The sequence below is a fragment of the Ambystoma mexicanum genome, chromosome 6q (assembly GCF_040938575.1).
Source record: "Ambystoma mexicanum isolate Mex_15411 chromosome 6q, UKY_AmexF1_1, whole genome shotgun sequence".
Classification (NCBI taxonomy): Eukaryota; Metazoa; Chordata; class Amphibia; order Caudata; family Ambystomatidae; genus Ambystoma; species Ambystoma mexicanum.
Window position 1 is genome coordinate 1,309,841,507 of NC_090937.1, and position 18,490 is coordinate 1,309,859,996.

Sequence of the window (18,490 nt, forward strand, 5' to 3'; positions counted from 1 at the left end):
CTGAACACCACCTTCAACGATCACTGTCCTATTCACTCCTTCGGCCTGCGCCCACAAATATGTATCTCCCAGCCAACCAACCGCTGAGAACAACTTTTCAAGCATGCATGTTCCACTGCCATAAACATTGTTCTCACTCCTTTTGGAGCCTTTACAGGCTCTCGTGTTATGGTCACGATTGCTCTTCACTCCGCCAAATCCTCCTATTACACAGATCTTTTATCTTCTCTGTGCTCACACCCTTGCAAACATTTCATGACCCGTCAGCCATGCTTTGCTCCACTCCTCCAAGAACCTCGATCACCCTCCCATATCTCATATCCCATCCCTCCTCTTCCCCGCCCCATTTTTTTTAATTGTGTTTTAGTCAAAATAAAAATGAACTTTTCACAAAAAGAAATACAATTCATTTATCATCATATACATCCATTAAAACATTAAAACATTAAGATAGGAAGGAGGAATAAAACAAATAACATAAAACAGAGCAGAAAGGAAAAGAAAAAAAAAGAAGAAGCAAGCAAAATGTTTCGGCTATAAATTCTAAATTCTTCCTAATTGATTACAGGCACAATTCTGGATACATTAAATAACCAAAATAGAAGAAAAGAGGATTTTTTAAGTGGTTAATGGCTCATATCACGTATACAGTCCCACCAAATTCAGCTCTTTCAACAATTTTACAATTGCAGTTGTCAATAAAGATTAATTTCCAGAAGCTGCCCTCTCCCAGAAACAATCTGTGGCCAACCACCAATCTTGTGAAACGCATCGGGACAGATGTTGTGGTCTCATTTCCCTTGTACCTGTGCAATCGACAAACAGATGCCTCAACGTTTATGAACAGGCATCCTCACATAAATCACAGGTATCATCAGGAAAATCATCTCTTTTCCTGATATAGCAAATTTCACGAGTGGGCAGAAGGTTCAGGTGAAATATTAAGAAATCAGATCTTAACCTAGAATCAGGGAATTTCTTCAAATACATGGGAAGAAAGAATCTAGGTTTGTCGATAGCAGTTAGAGACGAAGAGATCTTTGAGGATCGCATAGCAGCTATGGTCCTGATCCAATCCAACCTTCATCGGATTTTAAATCAAAGTCTCTTCCATACAGTCAGCTTCCAATAAAATTCTTGTACAGCGCATCTTCAGGTTTGCATGTGTTTGTAGTGATTTGAGCAGTCCTGAAGAGCAGACGACACGTCCCTATATAATGACACTGGTGGGGGGACCAGGATCAATCTATAAAGAGAAATCCATCTCCACTCCATCTCCATCCATGCCAAGAGCTATTGTAGGCCCAATTCATACCTTACACAAGCGATAGGCACAGAACTGGGCAGATGGAGAACCTGCTTCCAAATCGTGCCCTCCAGTCTATCCCAGTCTAACAGAAGAGACAAAGGATTTGTTGATCGTATCGAAGGCTTGTGACAGATCAATCCATGCCCCATATAGGAGAGGTCGACCCTTAGAAAAGGACCCATAGCTCACAGAACTCAAGACTACGCCATTCAGGAAAGTTGAGAGATCACGACGGAAACCTGTCTGATGTTTGGAGAGGATGCCCTTGGATTTGGCCCACCTTTCCAGATCTGTTAGAACTAAACCTGCAAAAATGTTTCCGTCAGCATCCAAAAGAGATATCGGACAATAATTTGAGGGAATCGAACAATCCCCTTTTTTATATTTTGGGATTATTATTGCTCTACGATTCTGGTATTTTTCTGGTGGTTATTATTTCTCTGAACAAGGCAGCTAGCAAGCGGGACCAAATAACCGGGTCAGATTTTAGAATCTGATTACTTAGACCATTTGGTCTGGCCGCTCTAGATGCTGAGGATGTTTTTATCAACGTTTTGATACCGTCTTGCATCATATCCAATTCCCAGATTACATCATTGGGAAGTGAAACCGTATCTTGTTTTGCTGCTACGTATAATTTGGAGAAAGCGGCAACCCAGGTTGCCTCCTGAATGACCCCTTCTTGCGACGTATTGCTTAAGGGATCCATCAAGTTAATTAAGCACCAGAAATTACGAGAATTTTGCTGACAGATGGCTTTTAACATATACTCCCCATCTGTCTGTAGTCGCTGGTACTTGTTAGACCTAGACCAGTTTCTGTAATTGTTTCTTATGGCTTTAGCCTCAGTCGCAAACACCACAGTGTCAACAGCATTTTTTTTCAGTAATCTCAGTGACCTTCTCATTTCCCTTTTTTTTACCCAGTTCTTATCGTCGAAGTGATGAGTATGTTTTACCACTGGTTGTGGAGCTGCCCTAGCTGGAGGATTAATATCCCAAAGGTGCTTTGTAAAGTTCATTGGGTTGCATAAAAGTTTTAGATCAGTGTCACTCAAGGGATTAATCATGCGATTAAGTGAGTCTATAAGATCCCCCCCTTTGAAATCGAACCATCCTGTTTTTCCCATTGTTTACACTCAATTTCAAAGGGTAGAAAGCCTTCCCAATAATTGTTTGTAGGTCAATAGCGCCCTCTAGAATCTCATGATCACTCGGGAAGCCGCTAGTGATCGATAAACGGGCACATCGATCAAAGAGATTCTTAGAAAGGAATAAATAGTCAATGGTGGAATATTTATCCTCCCTTTTCCAAGTTGGCATGAGGGGGCCAATCGCCCAAGATGTTCCCATTTGGCATATATAAATTCCAGTCATTCATAAAGTTATGCCACAACTTCTCATTTTTAGACGGAAGTTTGCATGAAGGTTTTACGGGGGCATTTACTCTTACGCACTGTGCATTAAAATCGCCCAAAAAAACTAGCTCATATGAGGAAAACTGAACAGAGAAGCTTACCAATACATCTGATAGTGAATATAAGAAATCAGAAAGAGAAGAGCAAGTAGGATTCCAGTAGATGTTAACAATTATACATTTACCCTTGCTACCCTCAAAACCCATGTCTAGTTTTACTGCCAAGACGCGTGAATGGCTATTACTCAGCAGTTCCGAAGAAGAGAAAACATTGTTTCTACATGCGATTAAGAGGCCCCCAAAAGGTCTCCCCAACCATTGCTCAAAGCCAGCTGTTGAAATATGGCGAAGCCTGACGTGAGCCATGTCTCTTGAATAGCAATCAAATCAAAACTATATACCTTCCTTCACCCATTACTAAAGGATCTGGATCCCCTAGTATTCCCCCCAGAATTTTAACATTTGCCTAGGTTAGAGCGGCTTCTCAGGTAAACCAGGTTTTAGTCAAATTTGAGCTACAATTTCCGGTACTGTGTCCCACATATTTGAAATACCTGACACTTTTTGTGGGTCACTTTGCCTAGTTGAAATATAATCCATTGAAGGTACTTTACTGGAAGTAAGTTTCTCAGGCAAATCCAACAAAACTTTATAACTAATTTCTACTAAATCAGAAGCAGCTCCCATAGTTGCATCAACCGCCAATCTCGATTTTACCCCATCTCCACTGTATCTGTAGATGAAAAAGGGGGGCAACGTATGTACTCAATGTCCAGCGGGGTGAAATGCTGTAAATCGAGGACGTCCATGAAGATTGACAGCAACATGGTCCGATTTAGTGGACTTCTTCAAGAGTTGGAGGCAATCAACCTATAAATTGATATTTTGGGGATCCTTCTCTGCAGCGTACCCTGCAGCCATTTGCCCCTGGGAAGCGAAAGAATGCCGGTTGTAGTGGTCCAAGTAGTGGCCCCTTGCCTCTCGGGACCCCCCAGACTTGGAGTCAAGGTTGAAACCTCAGCCTTATTTTTCACAGTGTCAGTAGGAGGTTAAGAATCGTACAAAAATGTCACCCTCATTTGTGCACCCCCGCAGTTATTGCAACTTTGGGGGCACACAAAATGAGGGTGACATTTACTGCACCCAAGCACAGCAGGGGTTGCGGGGTGTCCCCTGCTCTGCTTGGGCCCCGAAATGGGAGTCGGGAGTTGCGGGGATGTCCCCCGCTTACCATTTTGAAGAAAAGCACCCTGCGGTTTCAGCTCTAAACGATGTTAGTGGGAGGAGCTGACGCCACAGGGATAGCAGGGTGCAGGGGGCACACACAGAAGTGTGCTGCCATAAAAGGTAAGTTGGGGGTGGGGGCTGTGAAGGGGAAAGCAGGCCAGGAAGCGGGCACAGTGATCTATTTTATCACTGCGCTGCGCCGTAACTGGCGTCAGCATTTCTGCCGTTGCAGTTATGGGCGGCGCAGTGATCACATAGATCCGGAGGTTGCAGTGGAACCTCCTCGAATGGCAGATTTATGAAGTTTTCTTTCTGCGTCGTCTTAGAGGTATTTATGGGAATAGCCTTTTAAAGGATTAAATTGCTCCCATTTTCATCTGCACCTCCAAGAGGCACCATATGGTCATTACAGACATTTCCTCTAATTTCCCTCTAAGAAAGATTGGAGCAATCTTCCTGGTTGCTCGAGGAGTATCAGTTTGGATCACCGCTGTTGACCTTGCAGACCTCACTTCCAGAACCTCCAAAGCCTCATCGGTTTTGTTTGGACTTTTACCTGTTGGCTAAGGTTAATGGACCAGTTTTCAGGACACTTTTTGGCGCCCTCTTTGGCGCCATATCTTCATCCATATGGGCCATTTTTAGCTTCCTAAAAAACTTGGAGGCTTCTGAATTTCTAACTTTTTTAGACCTTGAGTGCTTAGTCTTCTTTGCCTGGCACTCCCCAGGTGCCTGGCTCTCCTTCAAGGTCATTGCTTGTTTTTTCTGCCTTTTTTTTTCCATTAGCTATGTGGACCAAATCATTGATTTCCTTTGGCTGATCTTCTTCCACTATTACCGAAGAGCTAATGTGTTAGTATTTTGTTGGAATTACTTCTGGAATCTGTGCAAGGCGGATAAATTCCTCTAAAGTCGAGGCCAAAAGTGGTGTATCATCCATTGGAAACACCGGAACTTCCTTTGACAGCTTAGCCGAGCCTGTTGTGCACCTCCTATGACATGGACAGTCGCCTTCCAATATGTCTCCACCCAGATTCATGTTCATTAGCGTTAGTTCTGCCTTGACAACCTCCCATTGCCTCTGGAGGGAATCAAGCTTTTCTGCATGGATAGAGTCTGTAAGTAACTCCGTCAGAATGTCCCCCACGGTACAGTTAATAGCAGTTTTCCGGGCTACTAGCGTCGTTTCACTGGTGTCCATGTCCTTAGTTAGTTTAAGAAGAAAGCCTGAGTGGTGTTGTACTTCCGTCTTCAAGAATTCAAACATTTTTACTAAGGAAGTCAGGACAAAATTCAGAACGGAAAGCATTGGAGCAGAGTCATTTGGGGTTTTGCTCGTATGTGTTTCTGTTTTTTCCAGAGCTCAAAGTCTCTCTTGGCCCGTTTGTTACCTGCTTGTCTATTACCACATGTGCGGGATCCATTAGTGCTGAGATGGCATTAAGTTCAAAAGAGGAATCCAGTGAGATGTGAGGAACGAGGGACCCCTCCTCCTCGTCACCCCTGCCTCATTGGTTGTGATGTGACATTGGGACGTATTAAAATGTACACCCTCCCTCAAGTTCAAAGGTGATGCAACTACAGATAGATGTATAGCATCATTCAGACTGCGGGACCTTCTCAAGGGGAACAATTCAGAAATGGGATTTTTTAGGGTTGATGTGAGTGTATACTCCATATTTGTTGTTAATGCACCCGTCAGTGCAGAATGATTAGGTGTTGAGACGGAGGATGTTCGTACTCCTTGAACTGGTGGAAACTTCAGTCCTGAGCCTGTGGGAGTTGGGCCATCCATGACATAAAGGGGTAAAGAGCCTGCCACCGCCAGCAGGATAAGAAGATGGATTTTTCCAAGCTTATAGCATGTTTTCCAGAAAGAACAACCCCATCAAGTTCCGGGACCCTTAAATAATCACCCGTTGGTCCACTTCGCTTTGAAACACATTGTGTATAGGCGCTATATAAATAAAATATCATATCATATCATATCACTTTGTAAATTATAGGCGCAAGACATTCTGATTTACCCCCTCCAGAGTCTCTGTAGTTCGCTATAAAGCCTTATAGTTCCCAGATAGACAAAAATAAGGGGCGGAAAACCAGTTCCAGGGCCTGTTTGGTCCGATGTCAATGGCCGGCTGAGAAAGCTCAATTAAAACAAATATATAGATCGGGCAGCTCAAAGGCCCTTACAGGCCCGCAGTCACTGCCCGACCCCGCCCACCCCCCCGGATGAATCAAAAAAGTCTGGGGAAAGGAGATTTCACCAATGAGTATTCGCCGGTAGAATGGCGTTTTCAGTTTCAGTTTCAATTAAAGGGAGTGCATGCAGCACGTAGAAACCAAAAAAAGTATTTTACCATCTTGATGAAGACGAGGGTGCAAAGCTAGCTGTAAGACACAGTTTGTTACAGCCGAGCAAGCTGCTAAACAGAGCTATTTGCCACAGGTGCGTGTCTAAGGTGGGGCAGCTCAAAGGCCTGTCAGAGCCCACAGTCATTGCCCGACTCCCACAAGAGATTTTTCTCTCAGGCAAGATTTTGTGAACAGAATAAGGTAAATCCAAATGCACTCGCCGTCCAGAAAATTCAAGAAATCAAGTATGTCCATTCGTTATTCATGGGCGGAATGTACATAGCAAGGAGTATGTTAGTTTGTGAAATCACTAAAGGCAATATAAATGAGCGGGAGGAGCCAACTGAATATAAAGTTACTACGAGAGAAAGAAAGCAAGTGAACTAAGCTCAAGTAGCCCAAATTACCTCATTTTCCAGAGAACCTGGTGCCCTGGTGTCACGTGGTGAATCACGGTAAACCACTCTCGCACCGCTCCCGTGCAGCGCTCCACGCCTCTGCAGGTACTTGTAGTGAAGTCCACCTCTCAGGTTGGTGAAGGAAAGTGAAGACAGACTTTTCCAACGTGAAATCAACATCAGCCTGTAGCTGGTAAAGCAGAGTGGGACCACGGTAAACCACTCTTGCACCGCTCCCGCGCCGCGGACCATTCTTCTACAGGTACTTGTAGTGAATTCCGCCTCTCAGGTAGGTGAAGGAAAGTGAAGTCGGATTTCCCAATGTGAAATCAACAGCAGCCAGCGACCAGTAAAGCAGAGTGGGACCACAGTAAACCACTCTCGCTCCGCTCCCGTGCTCCAATAGGACTCCACGGGAATGGGGACACAGACGCACCAGCACCGTTGCTAACAGTGCCAGTGCTTCAGTGAGAAACTGCTGGTAGGGGCCTGAACTCTCGGCAGGTCAGGCCTGCCGTGAGTTCCGTGCCCCTACCGGCAAACTCGCAGTTTTGATCGCCTGGAAAGGGGGCTGGTACGTTGGTAATGGCACCATTATTTCTGGACCGCCTAACAGGTAATGAGGCCCATAGTGTCCGCTGAAACCCGGGACCAATGGAGCGGTGGTGAGGAACGACTGAGGAATGGAATCATGGATACAAAAGACCTGGAGGAATGAAACAGAGTGAAGGGTGTTGGGGGGAAAGTAGGAGTTTCTGAGGTGGAAAGGGAGACCAAGAGGAGGACTGAAGGTGGATTGGATTGTTGAAGAATCTGTGGCAGAGTTGTATTCTGATGCAGGTGAGTTACTGTTTGTGAGAAAGCGTGGTACCTAGTGGTAGAATGAAGCTGTGATTGTGGGAGTGTATTTGAGAGTGAGTGGTAGTAGAGTGGGGTGTAAAAGGTAGAAGAGGGGTAGAGGGAAAGTGTAGATGGTGAAGGAGAGTGTACAACGATGGAGAATGTGAAAAAGTGGTGAATTGTAACAAGAAATTGGCAGTGAAGGTAGAATCAAGAGTGGTAGAGTGAAAGGTTGGAGGGTGAAGAGAATGGTTGGTGGAAGAGGGAAGTGGTAGAGATAGGAGGGAGATTGGTGTGAGAAGATCAGAGGAACAAGAACGAGGTAGGAGGGAGGGAGAGTAGAGAATGAAGAGAAAGAGAGAGAGTGAGTGAGGAGGTCATAAAACCAGAGATAGTAGGAAGTGGGACTAGAATATGAGGGAGAAGACTGGAGAGACTAGGAAGGGAAAGGAGAAGGTGGGAAAGTATGAGCGAGGAGGAAGAGAGCAGAAGTAGGAGGGGAAACGAGAGTAAAGAAGCTAAAAACCTGGGAGAGAAGTCAAAGGGAGTGAGAGGGAGAGAGAGGACAGCAGAGTGTTAGAAGAAACAGGCACTATCTCGAACCGCATTCAGGCCATAATATTGGCGAACGCTACATTAGGATACCCTTAGGAAGTCCGAAAAGGAGTACAACAGATAAGATCTTGGCCTTTAGACCCTTGTTAGGAAAGTTTTCTCTTTTAGACAACGTTCCCTCCATATTCACCCCCAAACCTGACTTTTTGCAGGCCTTTTTGCTAATTTGTTATGGGGAAACTGACTAGTCCTTCAGACAGTCAGTACTGAGAAACTGTTTCCCTTTTGTCTTTTGGCATGTTACCTGTTTGTGTAACTTTTTCATATTGCACACAGCATCTTTCAATGCAGTGCAATGGGGATATTTTTGGATCACCCTAGAGTCAAACCAAAGGGATTTTGGTTACTTTTAAATGTTCCTAAAGACAAGCTGGTGGAAGCAGTCACATTTTTACAATGTTTGCTATATTTTTAGTTAGCTCATTCGCATGTACTGCGTTTGGCTACTAACTGTGGCTAGTGTACCAAGATGGCCCCGACATGAGATTTTTCACTTGTTCTTTGGCCATTGATTTCTTTGGCCTTCTTCCTGCGTGATCAGATCAGGAATTCCCTTTTATGGTCATGTATTTGCCTGGGAAAGCTGACGTTTTTGCAGACTAGTGCATGCCATGTGTGTATGGGCTCAAGAAGTGGGCTGGGACTGTCTGATTCCAATACACAAACTGGTGCCAGTGTGTCTAGTGTGCATGCATGAGTCAGCTCCAGAGTGGTCTCTGATTGGACCATTGCTGTTGTGCATGTATGGGGCAGATCTTTCTATTGGAGGGCTGAGTTTGATCACTCACATGAATGTATGTAAGAAGAGGAGCCCTGCAGCCATTCCAGCAGATCAGAAGAGGCGCTAAGTATCCTGTGTAGCTGTGCAGAAGACAGAAGATCTGAGGACGAATCCTGAAGAGGCCTGGCAACCATTCCTGCTGCTGCCCTGGTAAAGCCCTGCAGGACTACCTGATTCAGAAGACCCTTGCTGGTGCTTTGACCCTTTGGACTGGTGGGGCCAACCAGTCTCGAGGCCTTCTCACAATCCTGCAGCCTGGAGCCTTCAGAAGTGTTCCTGGACCACCCGGTGGACTGACCAGCTCCGTTTTGGCCTCCCGTGCCAGAAGCAATGCTGTTCTGCATTTTTGCCCAGAACTGTGTGGGTCTGCAGCTAGTCCTACAAGTCACTTTCCTGCCAAGTTTCAGCGTCCCAGCTTCGACTGGTCCTGTTCTGGAAGGCTTCCTTTGTTTGTGACTGAGACACTTGCTGTCACCCGTGTGGGGACTGTCACTGGAACCGGCCTTCACACGTCTGGTAGAATGCCCTGAAGAGTCCCTCATCAGTGCCGGCTGCATTTCTTCACTGGAAAGAGTTGCACTCCGGTCGTGTACCCAAACGGAAACTTCTTTGCACCCACGGCTTATGGGCATCTTCTACTGGATCCAACGGCAGAAAAAAACCTACTTCCAGCGACCCCTATTCGACATGCCAAGTCCTTTAGGAAAATCGGAGTAAAGGCGGTGAGTAGTCACAATACCTACTGATGCCCCTATCTAATCCTTTATAAAGTTTGTGAAGAACTTTGATTCATATTCCATTCTATTGCTTGTTAAACGCTTGTTGAAAAAGGTGCTCTAGAAACTAGTAAACTCAACTGTAAATCTCTTTGAAAGACGTCTGGCAAAATCTTCACACCCACAGGAACATTTCCTAACTTTGTGCCATCTTTCAAGGATCTTTGTGAACCTTTGGGCACACAGCCCCACTCAATTTAGGGTCAGACTCATAACATTAGTGCTTCTATTCCTGTGGACTGGTTATACAATTGCTTAACTACTTACCTTTCCTTTCAGGTGTAATAGTGAATTGTATGCATTGTATTAACTAACTGTGACTGTACATATATTTTATATTCAGAGGGTTGAATGATAATATTAGCTGTTTGATTCATTTTTATAGTGTGTTTTTGGGGCCTACAATAAATAGAGTATTTTTGTACTTACCTGTACCTAAGTAGAATCATTGTGTGTTTCACTGTGTGGACTCATTGTGGACCCCTGTCCCCACTCACCTCTCCTGAAATTTTGCCTTGACCACTCTGCACGCTTACCTTGATTGGTTTTGGCTAAACTCCCAGAGTTCCCCTGTTCACTTTAACTAGTCTGGCCTCCTCAAATCTGTCCACTTGGCCAGATTTTAGAAATCCATCTCAACAACCCTCCCCTAGTAGGGAGGCTACCTTAGACAGCAGGTGTTACCAATCTTTAGTCATCATGCTGACCTTGGGCGACACGGAAACCTGGATTGGCCTGGGTTAGGGTGGACGGAGATCAAAGGAGGTTGAGGGCATAGCTAGAACACCACTTAGTCGAATTAAACTACAGCCCCAAAATCCTGACGACAAAGACAGTAAAGATTTGACAATAAAACCCTGTGATCCATCTATCGTTCTTGTGAGCTTCTTAAAGTAGGCTCCAACATCACATGCAGCAGGCGCGTGCATTGAACATCATGTTTCCCCATTGCATGCGTGGAAAAGTGATCCAGTCCCAATTCTGGGGGATTTATGCGAGTGGTACTTATTTTAAAAGTCCCAGAATGGCAAGAAAAAAAATGATAAGGTAGCTTTCTCTCACAAATCTGAGGGATGAAGAAATGCTGCTATGTTCATGATGCATTCATATTGTGAATTGATGAAATCCACTGTCTCTCCAGCAATCAAATGAAATGTTTGCTTTTTCAGGGTAAAATTGCTGGTGTCATTTCATCCATTGACTCTGCTCAGTTTCTAATAAGCCACAATGCTTCTTCTGTTATAATCAAGGTAAGAGCTCTGCTGCTCCTCGTGCACTGTTGAGATAATGTAATAAGAAATCAGCATTTTGTAGCAGGAGTTAATTTTTTCTTTGACTATTATAGGAATCGAAAAGGTTTGCAGATACAGTTATGGGATACTTTGTGCAGTATCTTCACTGGGTGAAGGATTCCGTAAGTATTTGTTCTGTCTTCATGAACTATACCTATAGTTCTGGCAGCAAACCCTATGCTTAAACATGGTACGTTTATGTATGATGGAGCATAGCATGTAAAACAGACGGTTTACTATAAGAAGCAAATGGAAGAAAAGTTGAAATATGTTGCATGAATCTAGATTGGAAATGAACTAAGTGATTGCACTTGCATTAATTGGTATATGCACAGCTGTCCCTCGTTGGTTAAGCACCCTACTCAGGGTTTAAGAGGGGCATGCACATCACGGTATCTGTGGATGGCTCATTATACGAAGCAGATCCCAGGTATTTGTGGATTATTCTCCACTACAGGCCAGCAGCACTGATATGGAAAAGTGCAACAGCATTGCACACCTGGTCAGTTCATATGCTTTCCATCTATTCTTTTCCTGACAAAATGGTCTTTAGTGTGGGAAATGTCATGAGCACAGATCATCACATGCAAGGGGTGAGGGGATTTCTACTACACGAGGCAGTCGACTTGTTCATGTCTGTTCTCTGCTTCATTGCCAGAACAGCAGTGCTGTTAGATTGTCGGAAGATGCAGTAGTCGCTACTCCATAGATACAGATATTGCAGGCATAGTAGAACTTCCAGAACCTAGTCTGACATTGAGTCTGCCCATGTGCATAATTTATTTATTTATTTTTTATTTATTTACATTTTTCGAACGCGCCTCCCACCTGGAGGTCTCAGAGCGCACATTTATATTGATTTTATTATATTTTTTTTATATGGCGCTAGTCACAGGCCCGAGGACATACGAAACAAAACAAAACAGAAAGGCAGATTCTCATCAAATCAGAGGTCAGGTCCCGCCTCAGCAGAACAGAAGGGTTTTAAATTCAGCTTTGAAAACCCCCAAGGATTGGCATAATCTCAAATCTGGAGGAATAAAGCAAGACAAGACTAACAACAGAAAATAAGGTACAGGATAGGAGAGTAACTGTGAAAATAGTTACTAGGCAAGATTGAAGAGATGTGTCTTAATCATTTTTTTTAAATCCGTCAGAATGTATATCTTCCTCAGGATAGGCAGCCGAGCATTCCAGCCTAAGGGAGCTTGGACATTGAACGTGTGCTACCAAACCCTTTAAGCCTGAATTTGAGTTGGTGTAGTCCCACCTGATTAGAGGACCTGAGAAGGCGGGTAGGTTGGTAGACCCTAGCGCACTCTATGAGGGGACCTAATGAGTCAAGCACTTGTGACTCAGCGTTAAGACTTTGAGTAACTTTATGGGTAACGCAGTGTTTCCCCGGGAGCAAATGCAACTCCCTCCGAGCATTGGTAACATGATTACGTCTTGCGAGACCACGAGTGGCGCAAACTGCACCATTTTGGATCACCTGCAGCGCTGTAATATTAGCCTGCAAAGTGCCCAGTAACAGACTTCCAGGCGAGAGTTAACCAGTGCAGCGGCAAGAAGAGATATATTCTTAGGTGAAACAAATAATTTGAATAATGTGCCATTTTGGACATTTGCTTAATATGGCGTCGCTTTTTCTTGCGTCGGGCCGTTTGGAAATGTATTCTACTTCTTGACTCCACTTCTTTTGCTGAGTGCATATTGTGTTTCTTCATGAGATTGCCTCACACCCGTACATTGATCCCTTGCCTCTGTGCCACTAAGCGGTTATGAAATATGCTCATCTCTGTTACTATAATGATATGCCGAGGCACTTTGAATGGCTCTTTCATGCCCACCTCCATCCTCCTTTCACCAAGGCCACACGTGTCTTTAGTCTCACTGGTCCCCATGGAGCCTTCTCTAGTCTCTCATTCGCCTTCTTTTGCTGTGAACTTCAGCATTGCATTCAGTGGACCATCTAAGACTTCATCAAGGATTTTACAGTGGTAATATAACAGCCATTTTCCACTATGTTCTTCACCACTTGACCCCTTTGCTCTCAACAGGACACTACTCTTGAAATTATTAGATAAACCCAAGGCATTGGCTGCTCTCGTGTGGGAAGGACTCTGATAACACAGGTCCACCATATACTGCTGTCTGGTGAAAATTAATGGCCCTGCACTTCATATGGTTCAATCTAAGATACTGCTTCCCTTCGATCTTCTTATGTAAGTGACTTCAATCCAGCACTCCAACTAAGTCAATGTTTAGTAGGAGATGCCCAATAGAAGCCCTTATTTATATATTTTTATGTCAAAAGTTCTTTGAATCTGGATGATGAACCCTTATATAACGCCCCTCTCTTTGGATCTCCCCGACCTCACTGAGCCAAGAAGTAGGTTTGTTTTGCAAATTAAAAGGTTTATTTGAATAATTACACAATATATATATATCACACTTTTATGAATAAAATAATATTTGAATAGCACACTTATGAATATGGACGGTAATCAACAATGGGTAATATTACAAAATTGACACTCTCTTTAATCACTTAGGAGTATGAATATGAAAGATACTGTAGCAGAGAATACTTTATATGATTCAAGGAAATGCAATAATGGGAAAGAATGCAACACAGAAATAAACCTTGATATGATTTCAATCAAAAGATAATATGGTCACATTTTCCCCTGTGACTACTCACTCCCCCCCTATGCAATATGAAGAGATGGAAATGAGGGCACACAGGTTTCAGGAATACAATCAAGAATACAGTTCAATTCCGGTTCCCCCCAGCAAGCTTAGAGAAAACAGGTATGATTTTAAAACACAGGTCAAAACGCTTTTGGATGTGATTGCAAAGAAAGTGAAAATATGCTAAATTGATTTTAATTCACTAAAAGAGATTCAGGATGAGTGATAGTTACTTGAGCTTGGTTCAGGTCAACACTAGCAATGATTCATGAATGATTATCAAATTGGAAACGAAATTCAGCAGTTGCAAACAAGAAACCGCTATTTTTACAAGTGGTGAAATGGAGCTTAATTGCAATTCGTGGCAATTTTTCCGCGTGCGTAAATTGCGATTATGGAAAAACTATAATGAAATTATTTTGTTGGAAAGCTTAGGATCTTAGCTTTAAAATGACCGTTAAATTTCGCTTCTAGGACGTGTGGTTCAAAAGTTACGGATGCTTTTGTGAAGGTAGATTTTGCAGAAATAAAATCAAGATTTTAGAAATGACAGATGCGCCTTAGAGATTTATCAACAACAGGATGGACACCAGATTCTATAATGCAGTTCTGGACAGGTTAAAATGGTTAGAAGAGGATTACTTTAAACTAAGAGATTGGTTATGGACAGTTCTAGACTAGATACTCACTCCTAGCTTTGGAATGGAATGCGTCTCGTCAAAGATCTGGTCAAGGGTTTGGCTTCATTCTTGCCACCGGACAGGTCTCAGGCCCTCTGGGTTCTGCTCTCAGCACTGCACGGCGGTCTGGGTCTCTTGAACTGGATATGATGGGTCTGGATACAGCACTGCTCTCTCTGGGTCTGGATCTGGGTTCTAGCACAGGGTTCTTAGCTAGAAGCAAACAGCATGGCCTGGCTGTTCAATGGTTTGGTTAGGCCCCGTGGAAGTTTAGAGGTTAGAATCAGGTTGCAAAAGATTCTGAAAGCCTGCTGAGAAGGATTCAGCTTGTGAATTAGGCCTTTGCTTCAGGGTTCTAGAGTCTGGATTCTAAGTTCTGGTATCTGGATCTAGATCTGGAGTCTCTATCTGGATATTGTCTGGATCTGGTCCGGCAGAGTGCTTCGCAGGAATCGGTGAGTAGTGGAAAAAGAGTGTCTATCTGGGTCTCAGCAGTTCCTATTTATGTGTTTCCAAAGTGGGTGTGGGGGCTGATTCTACATGCCCAACCCCCTAAGGATTTGATAGGTCAGAGAATTTTCTGGGTTCTGACTGGAAAAAGGATCAGCGTATCGTGAGGTGTCGTCATAATTCTATGTTTATATTCCAAAAGAAAGCCCTCCCTTTTGCTTTTACAGAGAAAATCTCTTTCTCATAAACATATTTCCAAGGTGCACAACTTGTTCATAATACATATACACATCACAGATTACTTAAGGTACATTCTTGCCCAACTCTGATCTTCCTAAGAGCTTTAGTTCAGAAATGACAACTTATTCGCAATTTTGGTGAGTTTCTCAATATTGGTTCTGCACCAAATTTTACACATGTATGCAGATCCTCTATGGGCATATTACTGTAAGTTCTTATGTTCAGAGCATAAACACCGTACCTACAATATTAATAAATTCTGGGTTTTGGTCTCAGAACATCACCCAGCATCCAGCTTAGTCTTAAATTGTGAGTGCATTTTTCATTGTAACCGCCTCAAAGTTTAACATTTTGGTCAGCTTGGTAAATTTTGTTATAAGCAATTTTATAAAACATACATTTGCTTTCAATTCAATACACACCTCAGTCTGGTCCGCCCCCCAGAGCTGGGTGAGCTAGATGGTCACATGGCCTGGCTTCCTGCTAGAGCAGTTGTTGACCAGGCACACCCAAATCAGCATATTCCATTCAGCTGAAAGAATCCATTGTCTTGTTTCCAGGCAGCAGAGCACCAGTCAAGGTGCCACTCCCCAGTTCCTGTTCACACCAGCTTGTCAATCTCCTGGCTTGGGGGAGGGGAAGTCTCCTTTGTCTAGGCATAAGGTGTGAAGGGTTCCATTGACAGAAGGCCTCTTGAAGTTTTAACTACATCAGATTCCGTCTAGCCAATTGCAACATAGCTCCTTGTAAAAAAATAACATTTATAAACTCACACTAAGCAACATATCTTTAAATCAAGTCTTTTTCAACAATGAAATCACTGTGTGGCACTCTATATGGCATTTTGATGGAATTCTATTCTTTGGCATAGTTTGGGTTCAGTTGTTCAGTTTTTCAAAGAATATGGTTTTAAAACGCCGGCTTCTGGTAGTGGTGAGTACCTATATTGCACCCATTTTTGACAGCTGTCTTTACATCAGTTTCTTTAAAATAGGATTTTGTTCAGAGAACATATGATTTTTGCTGACATTGGGGGTCATTACAACCCAGGTGTTAAGGGGTTAACGGCGCCGTAAAAGGTTGCGGCGCCGTTAACCCCTTAACGCCTTACTACGAGGTCCCTTTGCGGTTCCTGACCTTAACAGCTGGTCTGGAACAGCCGTTAAGGTAGGGACCCGCAAAGGGACCTTGAAGGTAATTACGGTACCGCAATTTGCGGTACCGTAATTACCGCCTTCCCCTTTCCCATTGAGCCCTGTGGGGCAAAAATGGGAATGGGGAAGGGCCAATGGTAAATGGGGAATTACCGCCCCGCCAACCTTGGAATGTGGTGGTAATTCCCCATTTCACCATGGCGGAATTGTTAAGTTACCGGCGTTAACCATGGCGCTAATAGCGCCATTGGTTAACGCCGGGGTTGTAATGAGGGCCATTGTATTTGTGTGGATTCTTGCAGTGGAATAATGTGGAACACCCAACAGAGAGGTTGTATCTTTTAGGTGATTTGTGAGCCAGGATTTTAGCAATTTTTGACAATCAAGAAACGGATTCCCAAACAGCTCTGTGTTGCTTTTGGCAATCAGCATTGCTTTTTCCAAGTGGTTTCAGGCTGCTTTGTGGATGGCCCAATGGTGGTTTTAGGCATTGATCTCCTGTGCTCACTAAGATAGGCAAAAGTGGATGGCAGCCTATTTTTCAGGTTTTTACTGCGCATTTTTGGATGATTTTGAGCGAGCAGCATGCTTTCTAATGGCCATTCTGTTGTTTCTGCTCCCAGCAATGCCTACAGATGTTGCAGGGCTTGGATGAGTGGGTTAAGACATCCCACACTTACATCTCTCCCATTTTCTCCACTCCAACCTGGGTGTTAGGTTTTCAGCACTATGGTAGATTGTTGTCTGATGTCACCCAGCAGCATCACCTATAGACATCAAAACTGATGTAGGACTGATTCTCATGAAGCAGCAGCTCTGGTGACATTTCACGTTTCAGAATTGATCCCAGTCAAGTTTGTCTGCGTAATAAAAAATACTTCATCAGGTGGGATTGGTGTAAACGCATGCACCTGTGCTGCTGTGCATCCCAGTAACTTGTGGCTTTCTTTCTTTCATAGACTTGTGAGGATTTCCCCCACTACTGACTTAGTGGCCTAATGTTACCAACACTTCTTTAGTGTAGCATAACTATCTCAAACATCCTGAATAAACAATAACTAGTTCGACAAACCCTAGCAAGCATTATTTACACTGCTGCCTTTGGAAGCTGCTGCTTGGGAACATTTATATGTTAGGGATTATAAAGAAATTGCTATGTCTCCTTGGATAAAAACTTAAAAGTTGCTGTTAGGCGAAAGCCATCAATATGTGCATTAAAAGAGGTAAATGACATGAAATGACACAAGCAACATAGTTGAGACAAAATAGTATGCTCCTTTTAACATTGATTATAATTCTTTGGAGGAACAGGGAGTGGCAAAAAAGTTCATATTAACATTTTTATTGTATTGCTTATAGCGCAAACCTAGCTCAAGAGAAGTAAAGCGATTTACAACAGGCATGTGCCAGAATTGGGCGTGGCAGTTTATACAACTATGCAGTACTCATGATGGCTGGAGAAATAGATTTTTAGACCTCCGGCAGATAACATAGCATACCCCCTAAGACTGACATGGGTAAATGGCGCTGATGTCTGCTACTCTATAAATGATTATTGCCCAAAGGCCTTATTCATTGATAAATGAACAGCGACTACGGCTAACAGTCAGAGCCATCTCAGAACAGCAACGTTTGAACCAAAGCACATGCGAAAGAATCTTTGTAGTGGCTTTCCAGGACTTGTCTTTTGAGAATTCCGATTCAAATGATTACACCTTCCATTATTAACTACAGAAATGGATCTAAACAATAAGTCAGGCAGGCCTACAGCATTTTACCAGGCATTATGTCAGCGAGTTGGAATCCTCATACTAATTGAAAACAAAAAAAGAGTGAATGTTTGGAGAAATACGTAGAGATATGACTAGTGAACATATAGGGTTCAAAGTAGCGTCCCAGATTTGCTTACTAGTCCTTAACGACATTGGGGCTCATTACGAGTTTTGGTGGAAATATGGCATTAATTCTGCCAATGCAGAATTACCTTTACCGTTGTTGTGTCTGGCGGAATCACTGCTGTATTACAACGTGGTGGGAGCGTGCACCCACCATTGGCGCTAACAGTAATTGCCTCTGGTGGAATTGCCGCCGAAAACTAAGTACAGGACGGTAAATCCACCCATATTAAGCAGAATTACTGTTACCGCCGCGTCAATCTCCGCTCAATTCCCCAGCAAAATTACCGCCAGTGGAAATAACGTCATTGCAGGAAAAGAAAGCACTGTAGCAGTTAACTTTAAAAACACAATCCATTGAAAATCAC

At 43.5% G+C, this 18,490-nt stretch overlaps 1 protein-coding gene across 12 annotated transcripts in view; it reads left to right on the forward strand.

The window, feature by feature from the left end:
* Nucleotides 1-18,490, forward strand: part of PROM1 (prominin 1) — a 922,577-nt gene that overhangs the window by 835,367 nt on the left and 68,720 nt on the right. For all 12 annotated transcript variants that reach the window (XM_069631918.1, XM_069631917.1, XM_069631924.1 and 9 more), the window contains 2 exons: nucleotides 10,887-10,967; nucleotides 11,063-11,131. In XM_069631918.1, the coding sequence (XP_069488019.1) occupies nucleotides 10,887-10,967; nucleotides 11,063-11,131 (150 nt within the window). The remainder of the gene's footprint in view (nucleotides 1-10,886; nucleotides 10,968-11,062; nucleotides 11,132-18,490) is intronic.